Source organism: Sinocyclocheilus rhinocerous, unplaced genomic scaffold, assembly GCF_001515625.1.
Source record: "Sinocyclocheilus rhinocerous isolate Xijiao unplaced genomic scaffold, SAMN03320098_v1.1 scaffold2594, whole genome shotgun sequence".
Taxonomy (NCBI): domain Eukaryota; kingdom Metazoa; phylum Chordata; class Actinopteri; order Cypriniformes; family Cyprinidae; genus Sinocyclocheilus; species Sinocyclocheilus rhinocerous.
In genome coordinates this window covers 65,548-76,548 of record NW_015665225.1, presented here as the reverse complement: position 1 = coordinate 76,548, position 11,001 = coordinate 65,548, and the positions used below count along the sequence as shown (strand labels likewise).

The window sequence follows — 11,001 nt, the reverse complement described above, 5'->3', positions numbered from 1 at the left end:
AAAAGTTTTGGGTCAGTAATTTTTTCCTTCTTTTTTTTAAAAAAAATTTTTTTTTTTTTGGAAATGAATGTTTTTATTAAGCAAGGATGTGTTAAGTTGATAAAAAGTGATAATAAAGACTTATGTTGTTAGAAAATGTTCAAATAGACGTTATCATTATTTATTTTTTTCTCAAATATACAGTATTTATTCAACATTTTCCAACTTTAACAAAACACACAAGAATATAAACCATGATCATAAAAAAAATAGTCGGCAAGGAAAAATAAAAAATTGAGATAATCAAAAATGAAGTGGACAACCACTAAATACATAGTGGTAGTACAATACAAGTTCAAAATCTTATGCACTCGCTTGGGGTGCATGAATAGGAAAACTCTTCCACAGAATAGTTGACAATTCAATCCCTAGAGTACTGACATTATAAAACTGACCAGGCTGACCATTAACTAAACGTTAAATATTCCAGTGGAATTAGTATATAGTACTAAGCCAGATATAGTCAGAGTCACTTATACACCTCATTAATATGCTTTTCCTGGCTGCAAATGTGAGAAGATTGTCTCTTTTCATTTGATAAAAACAAAGGATCCAGTACCAACTCCTTATATTACACTATTACTCATGTCAGATACAATCTTGGACCAGTATATTTGTAACTGATTACATGACCAAAGACTGAGTGAGAGACGTTATCTTTCTTAACAAACCGCATATTTCAAGTCTAAACAACTGCATTCTCACCTAAAAGACTCTTAAAACTACATTCTGTGACACTCGCTGTGAGAAAAACCGCAAGTGATACAAACAGTGAAACATTCCCGTGGCGATACTGATATATCAATGCTTAACCCTAACCCTAACCCTAACTAACCCTAACCCTAACCCTAGCCCTAGCCCACACATCAATCCAAATAACTGAAATTTAAGAGAAAATTAGAAATACTGTCTTGGTAATTAACTGAAATAAGTTTAAGTACTAAAATTACTACAACTAAAACTTACATAAACATAAAGCTAAATAGAAATATATATATAAAACACAACATTACTAAAAGCTAAACTAGAATTACAATTAAAACTGCAAATATAAAAATAAAAGCTCTTTCAAGCTATTAATAAATACTATAATAGTAATGCTAAACTAGCACTGGAACAAACATCCCTCAGATGTTTTTCAGAAAATATGAACGTTTCATTCTTTCATTCACATTCAGAGTTTTATTATCACAGTATTGTTTTTTTTTATCAATGGAGTTATTCTCAATCATTTTTTCCTGATTGTTCTTGCGTCTCTGCGCTGCTGTTCAGATGACTGATATCATAAGACTGGCCGTTACTGGTGTTATAGTGAATCACAGGAGACTCACAGCTGATTCTGTCTTTAATATGGATGCAGGAGCAGCAGCGCTTCATTCAGGTGCATCACACACACACACCTGCTTCACATCAGAGACACAAACACACACAGCTGTAAGCAGCTTATGTCTCCCAGCATTGCAGCGCTGCGCCTTTTGTTGCCAGTAAATTAGCAGAGCTGTCAGTGGAGCGTGAGAGACTGACAAAGATTCACTTTCAACTGAGAGGATCAGAAAACAGCTGCATCCCGACGCTCAGCGAACAAAGAGATGCTCTGCTCTGAGAAGAAACCTTCATGAGTTCATGAGATCTTAAACAGGTTTTTAGCTTTTCTCTCAGCAGTGCTGTTGAGATCATTGCTGCGGTGGAAACTGATATATGGAAGCACAATATATTCAGTGTGAAAGTGTTGCAATGAAACTTCACAGACCTGATTCGCCATCTGATTCTGGGTCAGATTCATCACGAACCTTCATGCATTTCACAACTTCAAGAGGAACTCCAACTGCTACAACAGAAGAAACACATCATTATTCAAGTCAACAGAGATGTTCATTTGAAATATAAATGTGTCAACATCAAAAACTACGATTCAATTTAATTAAAATGCATTATTTAAGGCAATACACCACAGGTGAATAAGGTCAAATTAACTATTTTAACTAACAGAAATCACCATACTTCCCCAGTTGATTTATCACAATATATTAAGACATTACATTCTGTATTACAAATTTCTAAATTGTCAAATTTGAATACACAAACGAAGCATCATCTAATCACATATGCTGCAATTACTAAAAATTCAATTAAAATGAGCAGTAGAATTACTCCAATGAAAATTGAATAAATATACATTAATGTAAAATAAGTAATAAATTAAAGTAAATAGTAATAAATAAAAACTAAAATAGAAAAGTAAACGAAAATATAAAAAGACATGGCTTCTAACTGAAATAAGTTTAAAGTGTAGTAAAATTACTACAACTGAAAATTAAATAATTATAAATTAAAGCTTAATAGGAATATTTTTAAAAAATACAAACAAAAAAATAAATAAAAATGAAATAAAAATTTGAAATGTTGCCATGGAAACTAACTGAAATAAAATAAGTTTAAAGTGAAGTAGTAAAATTACTACAACTAAAAATTAAATAAATACAAATTAAAGCTAAAAAAGAAATAAAAACCAAATTACTAAAACTTTTAATGAAAATTAGAAAGATAGAAGATAAGTTTAAGTAGTAACATTTCAAGTTTTCTAAATTGTTATGTTTAAATATGCAAATGAGGAATTATCTAATTAAATATGCACTAATTTGCATATATTTCCAGAAAATAAATCTGAACATTGGATAAAGCCAGGTTCAATTTTTTTAATTTTTTTGCTTTTGTTTTCATATTAAATGTATTTCTAGAGGGGATTGTGGATTTCTCTTTTTATCACTCCATAAATCATAAAATACTGTCAACAGACAGAAAACAAACTAATTTTCACCAGGTTTTTAGGAGTAAAATGTTGTATAAATCAGTGTGAATGAAATGTGAACAAACCTTCAGAATATAGAGAGGAATAAAACTCTAAAGTTTTTTTTTTTTTTTTTTTTTTAAAGTTTGGTGTGTGTAAGAGAAAAAACTCTTCAAAGATATGGATTGGAATTGAAATCTACAAACGCAAATAGAAAAAGTGCAATAAAATAATCACTTAAATGTAGATTTTGGATGTTTTCTTTAAAAAAAAGCAGATATGTTATGGAAGCAAAACAGACCCATTTCTCAAAGGTTTCACCCGCAGTGTTGATATCCGTATGTGATATCTCGCTCACCTGGCTGTGGAACAGAGCTGTTGTGTTCCTGAGGGACGGGTGTCTAATGGTCACAGTGTTTTACACCGGTAAGTCTTCTCCTGTCATGTGAAGCATCTGTTGAAGCATATGTCACACACGGCCTCCATTAATCATAGGCATTTACTGGACATCTGCTGTGTGCTGCGAGCGCTGCGGGTTATTCTGGAGCTGACACAGGACTCGTCTCTCAGTGCAGTATTATTAGAAAGGTGTTTGATGCGTCACGCGTTTACTGCGCTGGAAGTTCTACCGACTGTACATGAGACTGTGATCATCGCCGAGGGTGTACTGGATTCACTTCAGATCTGAGCGCTTTGATGTGGGAACACTCCAAATCAACCCGGACACCTTTAAAGCAGACAAACTCAATGCATTAAAAAAAAACTTCATATTAAGCACTACACATAAGCGCTCATCAAAAAACACAAAGGCTGTTCTTCAGTTTTACATGGAAATACTCAAGGATTTTTTTAAAGAGTTGCTCTCCATTTAAATAGATAGATAGACAGAACTAACTACAACTAACTAACGATAAATAGATCTAATTAACTAGCTAACTAATGATAGATAGATAGATAGATAGATAGATATAGATAGATAAGATGATAAATAGATAGATAGATAGATAGATAGATATAGATAGATAGATAGATAGATAGAACTAACTAATGATAAATAGATCTAATTAACTAGCTAACTAATGATAGATAGATCTAACTAATTAACTAGCTAGTTAACTAACTAACTAATGATAGATAGACAGATAGATGTACCTAATTAACTAAGTAACAATAGAAAAATAGATGATAGATATATAGATAGATAGATATAACTAACTAAAACTAACTAACGATACAGCTGTATCTAACTAATTAACTAGCTAACTAATTAACGATAGATAGGTCTACCTAAATAACTAGCTAAGTAACAATAGATAGATAGAACTAAGACTAACTAACTAGCTATCTAACTAACTAACTAACTAACTAACAAACTGATAGATAGATAGATCTAACTAATTAACTAGCTAACTAAGTAATGAACAAACAATAGATAGACAGATAGATAGAACTAACTAAAACTAACTAACGATAGATAGATCTAATTATCTAGTTAACTAACAATAGATATATAGATCTACCTAATTAACTAAGTAATGATAGATAGATAGAACTAACTAAAACTAAGTAGCTAACTGATAGATAGATCTACCTAATTAACTAGCTAACTAAGTAATGAGCGAATGATAGACAGACAGACAGACAGACAGACAGATAGAACTAACTAAAACTAACAAGCTAACTAACTGATAGATAGATGATAGATAGATCTACCTAATTAACTAGATAACTAAGTAATGAACGAATGATAGACAGACAGACAGACAGATAGATAGAACTAAAACTAACTAGCTAACTAACTAGCTAAGTAACTAACTGATAAATAGATGATATATAGATCTAACTAATTAACTAAGTAATGAACAAACGATATATAGATAGACAGATAGACAGACAGATAGAACTAAAATTAACTAGTTAGCTAACTAGCTGATATATAGATATATAGATCTACCTAATTAACTAAGTAACGATAGATAGATATAACTAGCTAAAACTAACTAACTAGCTAACTCACTGATAGATAGATAAATAGATCTAATTAACTAAGTAACGAACTAACTAACATAACCCTAACCCTGTCAGATAGATAGAACTAAAACTACATTTAAAATCTAGCTGATATATAGATATATAGATCTACCTAATTAACTAAGTAACGATAGATAGATATAACTAGCTAAAACTAACTAACTAGCTAACTCACTGATAGATAAATAGATCTAACTAATTAACTAAGTAACGAACGAACGAACTAACATAACCCTAACCCTGTCAGATAGATAGATAGAACTAAAACTACATTTAAAATGTAACAATACCTGAAACTTGGTATTACGAGCACTTCCTGTATCTGTTTGCCTCTTTAAGAAGAATCGCTTTATGTATTCCCCAATTGTAAGTCGCTTTGGATAAAAGCGTCTGCAAAATGACTAAATGTAAATGTAAAACTAACTAGTTAACTAACTAACTGATAGATAGATAGATAGACAGACAGATAAATCTAACTAATTAATTAGCTAACTAATGAATGAACAATAGATAGTCAGATAGATAGACAGATATATCTAACTAATTAACTAGCTAACTAACTAACTAACTAAGGATAGATAGACAAGTAGATCTAACTAATTAAATAGCCAAATAAGGATAGATACACACATACATACATACACAGATAGATAGACAGAACTAACTAAAACTAACGATAGATAGATCTAATTAACTAGCTAACAAATGATAGATAGGTAGATATATAGATAGATAGAACTAACTAAAACAAACTAAATAGCTGACATCCCCATCATATCAGTTCATTAATCTGAGCACATCTATCTATGTGGTCAATCAGGTTTTGCTTAAACCGTTCAGGAGTTTTTGAAAAGAGATTTAAAAGATGGTTCTGTTACCCAATCATACTACTAAAATTCTGCGAATAGAATCGAACACAGACATGGTTTGTTATCAAAGGCTTTATTTATCAAACAAAAAGAATGCACCATTCAAATAACATTTCTATATAAAAAGGAACATTGGACTGTTCTACAGTGCATTACAAAACCAGTAATTGTATACAACGTCATGGGTAGAAACAGCCGGAGGGTTCGACTTCCCTTCACATGGAAAACCGCATTTCAGATCTCAACCACTACTCTAATTTGGTTAACGACACTAACATTGGACAATTTAAGGATGAAGTAAAATACACATAAGAATGATTCCTCCTCTCGAGCAGAGAACGTCTAACTCATGTTCTAACGTCTAACTCTGCTCATGTTCCTCAACGCTGGCCTTCTGATTCTATAATCAACACGGCTAATGAAGGTGATTCTGAGACACATCAACAAACCTGTCAGAGATCAATCCCATCAGCCCCGGCACTGCAGAATTACAGGAAGAGTTCACTGGAAAATGAATGCTGTTCAAACCCGTCCGACACGAACGATGACCACGCCGCTCAATTCTACACAACCGAAGGTACAAACGCTGTCATTAAAAACAACTTGTGTGCTGTGTTCATCTTGAACTGAACTGAGCTGTAATAAAAAAGGTAATTGTGACTTTTAATTTCACAGTTCAGACTTTTTTGCAATTCTCAAAAAAGCCAGAATTGCGAGATATAAACTTGCAATTGAGAAAAAAAATTCTAATATATATATATATAAAGTTAATATCTCGCAATATAAACAAAGAATATATAATGTTTATATCTTGCAATTCTGATTTTTTTCTCAGATATTATGTACAACTTGAGATATTGAGTCAGAATCAGTTACACTGTAAAAAATACAATTGCACATTTTCCAGTTTACGAAACCTTTTGAGTCTCCAATACTAAAAAATGCAATTTTCTTGAAACTACATAAAAATCCTTGTCAGACCAACAAAATTAACTCAAATGTTGTCCCAACTAGTCAAACACAGTTGACTGAACAAAGAATTGCATATTGTTGAAATGTTAAGGCTTTGTGAGTTCCCAGCATGCATTGCAGCATGAATAAATTATGCAGTTACTGTTATAGGATTATTGTTTTGCTGTTTGCGAACTTCATTTAAAATGTTTTGTTGTTGTTTTATCATTATTGTTAGTTATTTGTTGTACTGTGATGTAAAGAGCTCATCTTTTTAACATTTGTTGGTTGTGACCATTCTTGAGGTTAGTGTGTCTAGTTTTGAGGCCTAGAGTATGTTCAATCACTTATGTCCATTTCTTGAGTATCTTTAGTCTTGTAAGTTGTTTTACAAGCATAGACAATGTTGTCTACTTATTAGACTAAGTTGCCCATTAACATTTGTCATTCGTAAGCAAACATAAACTCGATAATGTGATGACTTTTACACATTTTTTTTCATCCAGGCAACAGAAAAAAAATGTATTACCTCAATGACAGTAATTGTTTATTCAGTTGCTGTGACAAGAATTTTTCTATTAGCAAAATAAGACAATCAGCATTGCAAGAACAAACGAATTTACATTGACTAAACAAAGTATCTTTACTGAGCAGAACTAAAAAACTATTGTTGAGAGAACTCAAAAGTCTTACTGCATCACGTTGCCTTATTATTTTAAGTTTTCTCAACTATTTATTTTTTACAGTGTAGAATTCAGAATTCTGACTTGCAATTATGAGGAAAAAGTCACAATAGTAAGATATTAACTACAAATTGTGAGAAATAAACTCACAATTCTGAGAAATAAAGTCAGAATAGCAAGATATAAACTTTTTTCTTGCTATTCTGATTTAATTTCTTGCCATCTTAATAATTTTCTTTTCCTGCCACGAAATGTTAATTGTGACTTTTTGTCACACTTATGACCTTTTTTCCCCCAATTGTGAGTTTTCTGACTTTTTCCCCCACAGTTTTCAAGTTTATATCTTGCAATTCTGACTTTATATAAAAATTCCGACTTTTTATCTGGCAACTGCAAAAAATAAAGACAGAATAGCAATATATGAATTTTTGTACTTTTTTTTTTTTTGCATTTCTGTTCGTCACACTTCTGACCTTTTGTTCTTGTCAGTTCAGACGACTTCTCTTTTCTTACTTCTTTTTCACAATTTTGAGTTTATATCTTGCAATTCTGAAAACTGTGAGACAAAAGTCAGAATTGTGAGATGTAAAGTCAGAATTGAGATATTACAAAGACTCAATTGTGTTTTGTTTTTTTTATCCCGTGGCAGAAACAGTGGTGCTTTCTGGTCTGAGCTGAAGAGTCTGCTGCGAGAAGATTCTCCTTTAGTTCTTCAAGGTTTGGAACGACATTATTTTCATGTGAACTTTTCCATTAAAGCAGGAATTGTGATTCTTCACTGTGAGAAAGATGAACAGACTGTGAGGGAATGAGAGACACAAACTCTATGTTTCTGAAATAAAAATGCAGCTGGATTTCAGACGGAACATCATGGGAGAATCCAAACGTCTCGAGATCTCAGGAATGTTGTCGATCACATTTAACGTGACACACACAAAAAAAAACATCAGGCAGCTGAATGTGTGTTATGATGCTGAAGCTAAATATCTTCGTTCAAAAGCACAGTGAAAATCCGTCCCAGAATTTCTCCTAATGGCCTAAATAAAAGCTTTAGAATTCATCACATCGTCTCCATAAATTACAGTGAAAGAAACAATCTAAATCATACATTAAATATATCGTAGAAACCCAACGCCGAGTCCATGACGCCACAGCGATTAGTCCATCAATCGCTCGCTGCACATGGATCTGAATGGCACCAGAAAAATATCAAATATAGGGACACATTTCATCCTCCTCCTTTTGTCTCGCAACACAGCAAATAAATAAAGTGACCAAAAAGTGAACGAAAATATATATAGGCACATAAAAAGTCTTGTTTGTGATTTCTGACATAAAACGGTTTTAAACGCAAACACGAAAGAGAAGAATGGAAAGCTGATGGTGTGTCGTCTCAAAGCTGTCACATTAGTATTATTTGACAGATTAATTCTCTCATCTGCCGTGTTTGTCGTCCTTTTTCACCCTCCGCCGACTGACTGATCATGGTCGCAGCAAGAAAATATATTCTTCTTTAGTATTTTGGTCTTGCTTTCCAGTACAAATATCTCAACATTCCAAAATCAAAAAAAAAGGAAAAAAAATTCTGGCCAAAATATATTTTAAAAATATGTTGTAAACAATAAAGTTAAACGAAGTATAGTTTTGAAATTGAAAACATATTTAGTTTCAACCTTCAGATACCAAAATCTATTTCAGGGGCAAGAAAATACATTTCAAATTTTACAGTAGCCTACATTTTTAATAACATTTAAAAAAAAATTGTTTTTGCAATATATTGAAAAATGTATTTGATTTTGGCGTATGGTAGATTTATTGGAGAAACAAAATAAAGTCTTGTTTTCTGAAAAATGTATACAAATTAAGTGTATTTATGCTTAAAACAAGAAAAAATATCTGCCGACGGGTTCATAAAAATAAACCTAATTTAAAGTGAAAAGTTACTTTTCCTCCCGAAGTGTATATTTACTTCATTTTTATACCTTTTTCAGAAAACAAGACTTGTTATCTCATGCCATTTTGCGTCTCAAGTAAATGCATCTTGATTTAAGAACATTTAGATATTTCTACCGGAAAACAAGACGGAAATACGGAGGAAGAAAATAATTTTTGGCAGTGGGTCATATGAAACACACAATGTGAAACGAAGAGCACACCGCAGGGATTTACAGCTTCACTGCTGTGAAATAATAAACCGATATGACGTTTGTGTAGTAAAGAGATTCACAAAGACAGGCGACGACAAACAAGATGAAAATCTGCAACTAAATCAGTGCTGCGTGAGCAAAATGATCGGGTTTTCTCATCCACGCCGATCCGGCATCCGACCTCCTTCTACTATGAATACACAGTTCCCTAGTAAAGTGTATTTCAGGGATTTTGGCAGCAATAGATTGGCAAGATGTCTATGAGAAGTCAGAGGGTTTGCGTTTTGGCAACTCCGATCAGTCGGGGTTTGAGATGAATCACTAATAATCCCATCGGAGAAAGGTTTCCATTAGTAGATGAAGCTCAGGAGTCTTCTTCCCGGATGGATCTGCGTTCAGCGGGATGGATTCACTCAGCCGTGTACAGAAACCAGTATAAAATCTCAGACAGTGTTAGAAAAGAGACGCTTCCTCTCTAGAGTCATTTTCCCTTTTTAATCCCGTCTGAGGGCTTCAGGTAGATCACAGAGGAAGGTGAACGCCAGAGAGTCTGCACTTCCTCGTTCCAGGCGTTCGCTCGTCTGCGCCTGCGTTAAAAAGCCGAACCCGTAATGGCGTTGAGCTGCTTCATCAGACCTTCCAGACTGGCCATCTGCTCGCTCAGATCATCCTGCTCGTACACCTGCGGAGCACAAGAGCAGAAGAAACTTTTAACACGGTTTGGAAAATGTCACTGCGATATTGAGAACGCCTGACCTTCAGATCCGTGGCAAACAATTAGTGTGTTTATTGCATGGATATCCCAGTGCTGTCTGTAGTTATCCAGAGCTTTGAGCTCCAGCTATAACATCAGATGGCCGTATGAAACACTCACTCATCAATCGAGCCGCTGTTAGCAGCGACGTTCACATCGGGACAACGGCAGCAGGGTTTAAATTGGGCCGGGGTCGTCTGGGGCTGAGCCCCGGCACATAGACTCCAGGGCTCGACATTAACGCTTCATTAACGCCAGACAAGTAACATGATTAAAACATCAGTAACCAAAAATAACTACGTAAACACCAAAACGCAAGTATTATTCTGATTTTATTACATTTAGAGTAAGAGGCGAATAGTGGATATAGCTACTGTATATAATGCATCTATTGACAGAATAAGGTTGCGCCGCTGAGGCGAGGCTCGCGCAGCCTCTCCAGGAGAAATCAAAACGCGCAACACTAAGAAACTCAGCATCCTGAGGTAAAAATTCAAAATGGAAAGTTTTTATATTTAAAATACAGTTAGTTAGGCAACATCACACAACGTTTTCACCATCACGACTGTTTAATAGTTCTATAAACAGTTACAATGCAAATACAATAATATTATGTCACATACATTTTAGGCGGAAACACATAGCAACCAGCCGATTCATTGCTGCTTGATTCCGTGTTTTGAACGAATCGGTTGAGTCAAAGTTTCATTAGCCCATGCATAAACATCTGATGAATCTG

At 33.6% G+C, this 11,001-nt stretch overlaps 1 protein-coding gene across 1 annotated transcript in view; it reads right to left on the bottom strand.

The window, feature by feature from the left end:
• Positions 1-9,343: 9,343 nt before the first annotated feature.
• Positions 9,344-11,001, bottom strand: part of LOC107731304 (netrin receptor DCC-like) — a gene marked incomplete at its 5' end in the record, with an annotated part of 67,152 nt that continues 65,494 nt past the window's right edge. Inside the window, one exon of the mRNA XM_016542357.1 lies at positions 9,344-10,190. Within this exon, the coding sequence (XP_016397843.1) occupies positions 10,101-10,190 (90 nt within the window). The remainder of the gene's footprint in view (positions 10,191-11,001) is intronic.